We start from the raw sequence: 12,692 nt of genomic DNA, 5'->3' as shown, positions 1-12,692 counted from the left end.
ACAGAAAAATCTGGAAATACCAAGAATGCAAGTTTTTAAATTAAGTTTTAAAGTAAATATTTCTAATATTTCAGTGCTTATGGGACCAGGGCTATCACCACATACATTTAATTTTTAAACTTGAAGCCATCTAGCTCCATTCATGTGTGAGGGAAACAGACTACCGAAACTGAAATCAGTCACTTAAGAGGAATAGAAAAGAAGGTGACATAGTAGCAAATCTCTCTCACTTTTAACAGTGAGAGACGTGGCGATGAAAATTCATAAGGACAGAGATTACTTGTATACGTGCTATACATACACACATAAACACACACATCAAAGTATGTACCTGCAGTGTATGTGTATTACATAAACATTCACCTATGCATGCATACAGATTAGCTACAATGCTCATATTAGAAAATGGAGTACTTTATGACTTCGGGATTTCCTAATCAGGGCTCAAAAACAAACTTAAGGGGGAAAGTGGTAGATTTTACCGCAGCAAAATGAAAAATTTCTAAAATGGAGGAAGATGGTTTGGAAGAAGTATCTGCAGCCTCCAAAGTCTACAAGGGATTAATATTTAGAATAGGTAAGGAAGTCTTGCAAATCTGGGAGGAGAAAAAAAAAAAAAAAAGACAGCCCAACAGGAAAGAAGAAAACAGAACAGGCAGCACACAGAGCAAAACTGCAGGCCCAGAACGAATAAAAAACATCAGATGCTCCACCTCACAACAAATGACAGGATGAAAGTTAAAGTAACATGCAGATGCCACCGAACCCCGAGAATGGTGAACTAGAGGCAGGCTCCCTGGCACTAGGGGGAGGCGGGGCCTGAACGCTGTCCACGTGCAAAGCACCTGGCATCTGGCCCCTCAGCCCAGGCCTGGGTCAGGCCCACCGAAGCCCACACTCCACACGGGGCCTGCAGGAGAGCCCCCAGGGCCACTCGGCACAGCACCCTGACAACGAGACAGACACACTGAACCACACCGCACAGTTCTCAAACATACAGATCCCTAAACGCATGTCTTGGCAGTGGGCTGGGAACATGTCGATTAAATGACCAGGGACACAGGAGCATGGCAGGGCAGGGGTGGAGGAACGGAGACTCACCAGGACCAGTGCGGTGGTGCCAGTTAGAACCGGAAGGGCTGGTTCTCACTCAAGTCAGAGAGAGGGAGAAGAGAGACCAACACGTGGGAATGCTGAGCTCGGAGCTTCCTTCCGTTCTGAAACCCGCATTCTGAAAGCTCTTCTGACTGTGTCTTAGTCCATTTTGTGTTGCTTTAACAAAATACCAAAGACTGGGCAATTTATAGAGAAAAGAGGTGCATACAGCTCACGGCTCTGCAGGCCGGAAAGCACTACCTTCTGGCAAGTGCTTTTGTGACGTCTCCTAACATGGCAGAGGTGAAAGCGGAAGCGGAAATGTGCAGAGAGACAGACCCAAGGAGCATCCTGGCTTTCTAACAGCCCACTCTGATCCATCCCTGCAGGACTGATCCAGTCTTGCCAGAGCCAGAATTCACTCACTACCGAGAGAATGACACCAAGCCGCTCACATGGGATCGGCCCCTGTGTCCCCACCTCCCAAACTTCAGCATGAGTTCTCGTGGGGACAAAAAAAAATACAGACCACAGCACTGACCTGTTGTGAAATCCACCTGCCTATCAAGTGTATGGCAAATTTGGTAACTCAAGGTTCACAGATGTCAAGTACTAAGGAGCATGGTCTGGAATTATTTCTATGTATAAACAAACAGGCCATCTCTTGTGAGCTGGGTGAGCTGGAAGCCAACAGTGGCTCTAAGTAGTGCATATGTAAAGTATTTCCTCTGCACGGGCCAGGGCTGGCTGCCATTTCAGAAGTCCACGCACACACTGCCTTGTTGGTCACCCACCTGCGTGCCAGACCGAGGTGCTCTTCTCCGCAGCGGGAGAAGCTTTCAAGCTTCTGAGCATCGAGGCGTCTTCCAACAACTCGATCTTCTTGCTGAACTGCATTTCTAAAATGGGGATGACCTCGGGCAGCTTGGCGGATATCACACGATAAGCCACATCTGGCTTTCCAATAAACCGCTGGCGGATGCTAATTTCATAAGGTGAGTAGACCTTAATGTCATCCACGTCTTCTCTTTCAAACCTGTGCATGAGCGAAGAATCGGAGTCATGGATTTCTAACCCAGAGACAAGGACGGTGAGCCTCCCTGGCCTGACATGAGACTCTGTCCTTTGGGAAATAATGGCAGGAATTTTGATCACTATCCCTTCCTTTCCAAAAGGTTCACAACTGGCCGCCAAGGCACCTTCCTTGGGCTTTGTTTCTGGCGGCGTCTTCCAAAGCTTAGAGCTGAAGGGCCACCAAGAAGGAGATTCCAGTTCCGTCAGCAATCTAAAAAGGCAAAGAAAACAGAAAAACAAACTGATCAATTTTTAAACAGTGATACTTTGGTTTTTTTCTAGAAAACTGCTTTAACCTTTGCAAAGAACATTACCAATTTATAGTATTTCTCTGCCCTACTCACTCCATGGAGCAGAGACAGCAGGGATCATCATCTCCATGTTTAGGGGAGAAAACCGAGGCTCAGGGCAGTACAGACATCTGCCCGTAGACGTAAAGCCAATCAGGAGTGAGACGTAGCAAAATGCACAACTTTTGACAAGGATATTCCTCTTTCCACACAGTGCTCACTTGACCTAGGTAATTTGGATTCAAAATAAATCCTGACCTTAATCCCTAGAGAGCTATCTAAAAGAACTTTCTATGGTAACAGAATGTTCTATGTCTGCACTGTCCAATATAGCAGGAGGCCAACGTGGCTACTGAGGCCTTGGAATGCAGCTAAAGTAACTGAGAAACTGAATTTTTAACTTAATTCAATTTTAATGTTGTTAAAGCAACCACTAATAACACTAAGAAACATATCTAAAAAGTCAATAGAAAAGAGAACAATGAAGATAGGAAAGGAAAAACAAAGGAACAAAGATCAAATGGAACAAATAGAAAACAGTGAGATGGTAGGATTAAACTAAACCTTGTTAGTGTTCACACTAAACGTAGGTGGACTAAATCCTCTAATTAAAAGGCAAGCCTGGATAAAGAAACCATATCTGGCTATATCTTGCTTACAAGAGACATGCTGTGAAATACGAAAACACAGATACATTGGAAGCAAAGGATTGGAAACAAGATACACCATGTCCAAAGTAAACTTTAAGACAAGAAGTATTACCAGGGGTAAAGATGGGCATCACATAATAACCAGAGAGTCAATCCAACAGAAAGATTTAACAATATTACACATGCATGCACCTAATAACATAACTTCAAAATCCATTCAGCAAAAAATTGACAAAACTAAAAGGGGGAATAGATGACCACAGTTGTAGATTTTAACACATTTCTCTCAATGATTGATAGAATGAGAAGACAAAAAAATATTAATTAATGCAGAAACTTTGAACAACACTATTTAACCAACTTGACTCGACTGATACAGAAACATCATCTAACAAGTGCTGAATACACACTCTTTTCAACTACCTTCAGAACATTCACAAGCAAGAATGTAATAAGTCTCAATAAACTTCAAGGACTAACATCATACACAGTACTGTCCCCTATCCTCAAGGAAATGAAACAAGAAATTAATAACCAAAACATAACTAGAAAATCACACTCCTACATATTTAATAATACATGATCAAAAAAGGAAAAAAAATAGAAATTATTTGAAGTGAATGAAAATAAAAATACAATATACAAAAAATGGTGGGATGCAAATACAGCAGCCATTAGGTGTTTATAGCTCCCAATACAAATTTTTGAAAATTTCTTAGAAAGGTATAAAAATCAGTGATCTGAGATTCTATCTCAAAAAGTTATAAAGAGCCAGTTAAATCTAAAGTAAATAGAAAAAGGAAAAGCAGAATTCAATGAACTTGAAAACAGAAAAAAATACAATATTAACAAGCCAAGAGTTGTTTTTCTGAAGTGATTTTAAAAATTAATAAACCACTATCAAGAAGTGATTAAAAAAAAAGGTAGCTGGGCGCGGTGGTGCATGCCTGTAATCCTAGCACTCTGGGAGGCTGAGGCAGGAGGACTACTTGAGCTCAGGAGTTTAAGACCAGCCTCAGCAAGAGCCAGACCCCGTGTCTACTAAAGATATAAAAATTAGCCGGGCGAGTTGGCAGGCTCCTCTAGTCCCAGCTACTTGGGAGGCTGAGGCAGGAGGATCACTTGGGCCCAGGAGTTTGAGGTTGCAGTGAGCTACAATGACACCACTGCACTCTAGCTGGGGTGACAGAGAGAGATTGTCTCAAAAAACAGAAATTAGCAAGAGAAGGAACAAAATACACAAAAAATAAAATGGCAAGGCCAATCTCCTTAGTCGGGGAGGAGGGGCTGCTCTACTGGCAGAGAGGTTGGCAGGATTTGGGGCTCAGGTCCTCAGCTTCGCCAGCTCCTCCCACATGTTTGCATGCAATTTCCAGGAAACTGTCCCTTCTCAGTCAACACCCTCGGCTTAACAGCAAATGCCACGCCAAGTGGGGTTCATCCTATGCTATAACTCAGCACCTGTAGGATGAGACTCTGGTCTCCTTCGGGGTGGACACTAAAATGGCCAGGCCACTTGTGTGACGCCCTGAGCTCACTCTTCCCTTTCTCCCCACTGCCCTGCCAGGTCGGGCCACCAGCCGATCTCATTACACTCATCAGCTTGACGAGAACGTTCTTAGGCATCAAACTCATGGCCACCTGACTGTGCCTGTTTTGAGCGTCTGACTAGGAACAACCAAGGGTGCTATTTCGCATATCCCTATTGTCCCATCATGCCATGGACTATCTGCTCCCACATCCCTGAAAACAGAGCTATCAGCAGCTTTAAACCTAATCAGGTTAGAGAACCAATCCCAGAAACCAGTTCAGAAACCTTGCCCTTCACTCTTGATAGCAGAATCTGTATTAGTCAGAGTTCTCCAGAAAAAGAGAACCAACAGGTTGCACGTGTCTGTGTGTGTGTGTGCACATGAGTGTGTACTGGTTGGGGGAAGACAGGTTTATTTTAAGGAATTGGCTGGCATGATCGTGAAGTTGACACATAAGCTAACCACAAGGTGGCCCACTGATAGAATTATTAACAAAATTGGATGGAGAAAAAAAAACTCACCTTGTTATTTTTACAAAATTCTAACTGAAATTTACCATTTCCTTCAATTCTGAATGTAAGCCACCACCTGTGACTTTCACCGATAGAAACTCAGATACTTCTACATCACATCACGGTGGCTGCAGATCTCAAAATACCGTTAATATTCACTGCTGCTACAAAATCACCACACTCACTAGACCTGTCAGTGGTCTGTATTATCCAACACATTAACAGGAAGCACTTGTGTCAGTCATTAAAGGAACACCATCACACATCCCTCCTTTATTATGGGCCATTCTTAATAAAGATTGTGTGTAGGCCGGGCGCGGTGGCTCACGCCTGTAATCCTAGCACTCTGGGAGGCCGAGGCGGGTGGATTGCTCAAGGTCAGGAGTTCGAGACCAGCCTGAGCGAGACCCCGTCTCTACTAAAAATAGAAAGACATTATATGGACACCTAAAAATCTATATAGAAAAAATTAGCCGGGCATAGTGGCGCATGCCTGTAGTCCCAGCTACTCGGGAGGCTGAGGCAGTAGGATCGCTTAAGCCCAGGAGTTTGAGGTTGCTGTGAGCTAAGCTGACGCCACGGCACTCACTCTAGCCTGGGCAACAAAGTGAGACTCTGTCTCAACAAAAAAAAAAAAAAAAAAAAAAAAGATTGTGTGTAATTATCCCAAGTAAATTAAAACAAAAATCCCGTGGTCAGTCTGCTCTACTAAAAATAGAAAAATTTTAAAACTAGCCAGGTGTGGTGGTACCTATAGTACCAGAGGCTGAGCTGGGAGAATCCCTTGAGCCCAGGAGTTTGAGGCTGCGGTGAGCTGTGATGATGCCACTGCGCTCCAGCCCAGGAAATGGAGCGAGACCCTGTCACTTAAAAAAAAAAAAAAAAAAAATCTATCCGGACGCACAAAAAGGCAGGAACTGGCCATGAAACACCAAGTCAAAAGACATGAGCCAGCTGCATGCAAAAGCTTGGCTATGGATGGGGATGGCCAGAGAGGCTCGTTCTCCAGCTATGTTTGTGTTTCATCCTGTGAACTGGAACAAGATGATGTCCCCAAGGATGGCAGAGAAAGCCAGACGGTGCGCCAGCAGCCTCCACCGCAGGGCGCGGTGCAGCGGTGAGCAGAAATGTGCGCTGCCCTCACCCATGCTGGGGCCGAGTCCTCGCTGTGCCGCCCCCTTCAGGCCTTCTCCCGCAGATGCCCTCGGGACCAGCCTCCGGGGCTACCTGGGCAGTGCGCCGGGGGACAGAGGGCACACCTGAGCTCACCAGGGCACGGGCTTCCTGGGGCAGCGGTGATGGCTGATGCTCTGTGTCCGCGTGGCCAGGCCATGGTGCCCAGACGTTCCGTCAAGCATTGCCCTGGGTGTTTCTGGAAGGCGTGTGTTCTCAGAGGAGATGAACGCTAAGCTCGGTGGGCTTGCAGTAAAGCTGACAGTGCCACGCCACACCGGCCTCACCCACTCACCTGAAGGCCACGACAGAACAGACTGACCCCCCAGCAAGAGGGAGCCCTGCCAGCAGAGAACTTAGAGAACTGGGACCCTGAGCGCAACTCTCCCCCGTCTCCAGCCCACTGTGCCCCCCAAAGACTTCGGCCCTGCCAGGACGCACACTGTTTCTGAGAACCCCAGCTGACAGGAACAGGAGCTCGGGGCCGGGGGCACCATCGTCTCTGGGTCCCAGAACAGGGCTGGGGCACCTGCCAGCCCTGCGATGATGCCTGTCGGGGGAAGGATCCCCTCATTTCCCCTCACTCAGCTGAGGGGCAGACTCGCCCTCCGTCCAGCGACCAAACACTCTCAGCGACTCACACTCAGTGCTCACTCAGCGACTGAGCACACACGTGCCAACCCAGCCCCAGGTGTCGGTTTTGCCCGCCACGGCCACGGTTGCCTGGTGGGGACATACTGTCCTTCGAGTGACTACAAAAATTACAAACGATACATTTCAAAAGTATTTTTAAAGAAATAATGATAGAAATTTAACACACATAAAAATTAGAGCTTATGAACTTAAAACACACCCCCCCAAAAGACATGGCCTTATGAAAAAGGACCAGAACAGCAAGCTGAGCCAGCAGTGGGGAGTGGAAAGACAGCCCAGGTGGCACAGCAGAGGCCTAGATGCTGAGCGAGGGCCGGTGGGGGGACCAGGCCCCTCTGAGAGCAGGACAGGACCCGTGGGCCCCAGGCCGTGGAAGGACCCGCCCGAGCGGACCCTGGAAGGAGTCGGCGGTGGAATCTCCAGAGCCAGGAGGCAGCTCCCGGAGGATCCCTCACCAGGTGGGGACTGCACGGCCCCACCCTGAGGCCCCTCTGCAGAGCCCAGCACTGACCCCACCCACACGGCGACACCAGAGAAGGGGCACTCCCCACAACACAATAAAACACACCGACAGGAACAGAGCAGCTGGGAAAAGCAGACACCATAAAGGCAGAACAAGGCTAGCGATAATATCCTAAGAGACGAGAGGTGAATTTCACAACACAAGATCAGGATGCTTTCCAGAGAAACACTAGGAGAACAAAAAAGAGTTTTCTGGAAAGTTAAAAATACAAGAGAAACAGAAAAATAGAAAGATGAGACACAAGAAATATAAATTAGAACAATAAGACAAAATAAGCCAAAATAAGACAGAAAAGACATAAGAGGACAAGAAGTCAGGTATGTATAAATCATTAAATACGAAATGTCCGATTTCAAATCAAAAGTGTAGTTTATTATACCTCAAAGCAGCAGTACCATTAATCAAAGTATGTGCCTCAACTGCTGATACAGTTTTGCCACCTTAATAGTAGCTTGTTTGTGACAGCAGTGAGGGGGCCTGGAGCGCAAGTGGCTACGAAATCTCGGAAGGCATGTCCCACGGCTTGTTGAGAGCTGAATAATTTCCCTTGCTAGACGTGATCCAAAGCCTGGAAAAAGTGGTAGTCGGTTGGTAGAGAGTTTCCAAGTCCAGCCTCTGTAGTTTGAGCAGCGTTGTTTGTGCGACATGTGGTCTTGCAAGAGGACGGGCCTGTCTCTATTAACCAATCTTGGCTGCTTAATCGCAAGCATCCTCATCATTTCATCCAGTCGGTTGCAGAAGACGACATCCGCTGCAATCGACTGACCGGGTTTCATGAAGCTGCAGTGGAAAACAGCCATGCCGGAACACCAAACAGACACCATTAGCTTTTTTTGATGAATATTTCGTTTTGGACTGTGGTTCAGCACTTCATCGGTATCCAACCACTTGCAACTGTCAAAAAGAATCCATTTTTCATCGCACGTAACAATATGGTGTAGAAATGGTTCGCCTTCACGTCCTGACAGCAAAGAAAGGCAAGCTTCGAGACGACTTCTCTTCTGACACTAGTTTAATTCACATGGAACCCATCCACCCAGCTTCTTCACCTTGCTGATTTGTTTCAACTGTCCAATATTATTGGAATAGTAACGTCAAACCTTGCTGCTAATGCACGCACAGGTTGAGATGGATTTGCTTCCACCACAGCTTTCAGCTCATCATCATCTACCTTGGTCTCAGGTCACCCACGTGGCTCATTTTCAAGATGAAAATCATCAGAACAGAACTTCTCAAAACACTGACGTACTGTGTGTTCATTAGCCACATGCTTCCCATTGATTATCTGAGCTTGTATGCTGCATTGGTTCCATGACAGAACTCATATTCAAAAATAATGCAAATTTTTTACTCACCCATAGTTTCACAAAAATTGCTCTAAAAAATTTTGAAAGATAATCACAAGCCAAAACATGTATTTGAAAGACTGAGGATGTACATTCACAATAAAAATAAAACTAGAAGTGTCAAAGTGAAATGTCAGAGATATCAACTGTCAAACTTAGTACTTAAGGAAATCGGACATTTCATACATAATAACCTAATAAACCATATGACACAGAGAAAAATATTTTAACAAAGTGAAGACATTACATTTAAACATTCTATAAATTTCACACCAAAGACATAGTGAAAAATCAGAACAGAGCTCATCAACCAGGCTGGCACTAGCCCTCACTAGTGGGGTCTCACTCTCTGTGACCCGACGGACGAGGGCCCGTCCGGAACCACCAGAGGGAGCCACAGACACAGTAACGTGCCCAGCATGGTGTGCACAGCAGGTGCGTGGCCCACCCTCAGCATGCTGGATGTGGACTGGACGTGGTGCAGTGGACAGGCTGCCACACGCGTGGTCTCCCTGTGGGTGCCGGCACAGTGCACACAGCAGGCTCACCTGTCAGCCACCTCCAGGTCTGACTCCATCTTGTCCAGGCCCCTCATGACACCATCCAGCTGCTGGCCCTGGTGGTGAAGGACTCTGGCGGTGTCCTCCAGGCGCCTCTGGGAGCCAGCCATCAGGGCTGTGAGCTCCTCCCCCCGGGTCCTGGGGGCGAGTGCCCCCGCTGCAGCTCCGGGCTGCGACAGCAACAGCTCCCTCCAGAAGTGCTCGATGACGCTGAAGACCACATTCCGACTTGGCCGCAGGGAGCCGAACCAGTGCTTGGCGCCACCCTTCTCCAGGATGGTGAGGGAGCTGAAGACGAAGTGCGAGGCCTCCTTCTTGATCTCGGCGATGCTGGACAGGGGAAAGCCAACAAGAATCTCTCCCGTGTTGTCAGCCACGAATCTGAGTGCCAGCGGCAGCAAGGACAGTCTTCCTGGCACCCATCGCTTCTCAAGCTCTGCGTAGTAGGTGCATGGCCACGTGTGGATGATGCAGACGTCCCTGCTCATCTGCTCCTGGGCGGGTCTGTGCCGAGGGCCAGGCCAGTGCTTCTGCCTCTGAAGGAGAAGGGACAGGACTCAGGGAAGGACAGCGCAGGAGACCCCATGCAGGCCTCACTCTCAGGCCTTTCCCAGGAACACTGTCTGTGACGTCCCCTCTCTGTGCACATTCAGGCAAGTTTCTACTCACATTTCCCTTTGGAAACTCTTTTTCTTTCCTGAGACAGAGTCTCGCTCTGTAGGCCAGCTAGAGTGCAGTGGCGTGATCACAGCTCACTACAGCCTTGAACTCCTGCGCACAAGAGATCCCCCTGCCTCAGCCTCCCGAATAGCAGGGACTACAAGCGCACACCACCATGCCTGGCTAATTTTTTAATTTTTTGAAGAGATGGGGTCTCACTATGTTACTCAGGCTGGTCTTGAACTCCTGGTCTGAAGCGATCCTCCCGCCTCAGCCTTCCAAAATTGGGATTACAGGCGTGAGGCACTGCGTCTGGCCCCCTTTCGGCAGTCCTATATGCTCATTTAATGCACAGAGGAAACAATCGTGCAGACAAACTTCCCCCTCTCGGACCCCCAGCTGACCTCGTGGGGCTCGGCATCCCGAGCAGTAACATGCACACGCACGAGTTCTCTGTCTTTGCAGCTCTAGCTAGCTGTAAGCGGTGAAGGCGTCCCATTCGTATGTTCAGTTACACTCGTCAGTGCCGTTTGAGAAGTCTCGGATGACAGGGCTGAATGAGCTCCCAGGGGCACGCAGTCCCACCCTCTCGCAATAGAGATCACCTCATGTGAGGTCCAGCCCCGAGGCTGCGACTCTGCCGGGGCCAAGCAGGCCTGGGGACGCCCAGCCCTGGCTCTCAGGGGCAGGGTGGTGGCCCAGCGGCAGCGGGGCCCTCGTTCCACTTCTCTCTCACACACGCAATCTACTTGACGTGACTTCCCTCATAAACACAGGAGAACACATAACTAGTGCCACGATATCGAGAGGCACGGGCTTTCCGCAGCACGGCGGGAGGCGCTGGGACCCCCCCTCGCTGTGGCAGCACGTGCGAGAGCCGTCCTGTGCAGCAGGCGCAAGAGACACCGCACCGACGCAGCCCCTGGCTCGGGAGCCTAGGCACGACTGGGACTCCATTAATCTTCTCGCACGGTGACACGGCTTGGAGTCATCGCCGTACTGGACACCGCAGCACACAATACAAGCAGGATGGGACGCACAGGAAAGTGTCACCTGTGCTGCCAGAGCGTGAGTCAAAATGAGAGTCTAAGGACACGAGAGCAGGGCGGTGTGAGGACAGGCGGCGTGTGGTCAGATGCACACTGCAGGGCGCACAGCAGCCACTGCAGTGGAAGAAGTGTGGCTTGACTGTGGCCACCTGGCTGGTCCCCTTGTCCACGGTGTGGCCCATGAGGCCAGTCTTTGTCCCGCAGCAGGGAGAGCCACTCCCCACACTGCAGGGTGCCACCTGTCCACGGGAACTGGAGCCCCAAAAGGGCAAGGGCCACATTTCATCCCTCAGACTTCCTTAGTGACAACCTCATCACTGAAGGAATGGGGCAGACGCTCATGGCTGGTGGGGTCCATTCAGCTGGGACCCTGGGGACGGTAGCCTTGATTAAATGTCCTATGACAGGACAGATTTGATCCCAGCCAAATTAATAGGAGTGATGTGGGAAAACTGGCCAGAAGCCAAGATGGTGCAAACAGGGGGTGCAGGTGGTTGGGGGGCAGTTCTCCACCTCGTCTCTGCGTGTCTGTGGCAGCTTTCGTCCCACGCTATTTCGACGGATGCCTGCACAGGAGGCTGTCCTGGGCCGTAGCTGGCATCTCCCACCTGGTCAGAGAGGAGACCTGACTGGGATGACGAGGACGCTGTCTACTTTGCGGGCAGAATGAGGCAGGATTGGCCGGGCGCGGTGGCTCACGCCTGTAATCCTAGCACTCTGGGAGGCCGAGGTGGGAGGATCGTTTGAGATCAGGAGTTCCAGACCAGCCTGAGCAAGAGCGAGACTCCATCTCTACTAAAAACAGAAAGAAAGTATATGGACAGCTAAAAATATATAGAGAAAAATTAGCCGGGCACGGTAGCGCAAGACCGTAGTCCCAGCTACTCGGGAGGCTGAGGCAGGAGGATCGCTTGAGCCCAGGAGTTTGAGGTTGCTATGAGCTAGGCTGACGCCACGGCACTCTAGCCAGGGTGACAGAGCGGGACTCTGTCTCAAAAAACAAACAAACAAACAAACAAAACTTCCTTCACATTTTAATTCAGTTGACAAATGAGCACATGAGGCTGGGTGCGGTGGCTCATGTCTATAATCCCAGCACTTTGGGAGACCAAGGCAAGAGGACTGCCTGAGGCCAGGAGTTGGAGACCAGCCTGCCTGGGCAACATAGTGAGACCACATCTCCACAAAAAAATAATTATCCAGGCATGGTGGCACCTGTAGTCCCAGCTACTGGGGAGGCTGAGGCAGGAGGATCATGTGAGCCCAGGAATGGGAGATTACAGTGGGTTAGGATTGTACCACTGCATTCAGCTTGGGCGACAGCGAGACCCTGTCTCTAGACAAGAAAAAAAAAAAACAAACTGTGTGTGTACTGAACATGTACAAACTTTTCTCCCTGTCCTTAGTCCCTAAACAACAAAGTATAACAACCATTCCCGTAGCATTTGCATTGTACTAGATAACAACAGGTAATCTGGAGATTTCAAGCACATGGGGTTACATGCAAACACCACACTACTTCCCGGTATCTGTAGTGGGTCCCGGAGTCAATCCCCTAGGGATACCGAGGGTGA

The 12,692-nt window shown here is 48.9% G+C and overlaps 1 protein-coding gene across 1 annotated transcript in view; it reads right to left on the bottom strand.

Annotated features, from left to right (window-relative positions):
• The window catches only part of SNAP47 (synaptosome associated protein 47), a 42,555-nt gene that overhangs the window by 21,089 nt on the left and 8,774 nt on the right, over positions 1 to 12,692 (bottom strand). Inside the window, exons 2-3 of the mRNA XM_069467476.1 lie at positions 9,398 to 9,945; positions 1,890 to 2,380 (exon numbers count right to left, since the gene is read on the bottom strand). Coding sequence (XP_069323577.1) covers positions 1,890 to 2,380; positions 9,398 to 9,897 — 991 coding nt within the window. The 5' untranslated portion in view covers positions 9,898 to 9,945. The remainder of the gene's footprint in view (positions 1 to 1,889; positions 2,381 to 9,397; positions 9,946 to 12,692) is intronic.

Source organism: Eulemur rufifrons, chromosome 4 (genome assembly GCF_041146395.1).
Source record: "Eulemur rufifrons isolate Redbay chromosome 4, OSU_ERuf_1, whole genome shotgun sequence".
Taxonomy (NCBI): Eukaryota; Metazoa; Chordata; class Mammalia; order Primates; family Lemuridae; genus Eulemur; species Eulemur rufifrons.
This window is presented reverse-complemented; position numbering and strand designations above follow the sequence as displayed.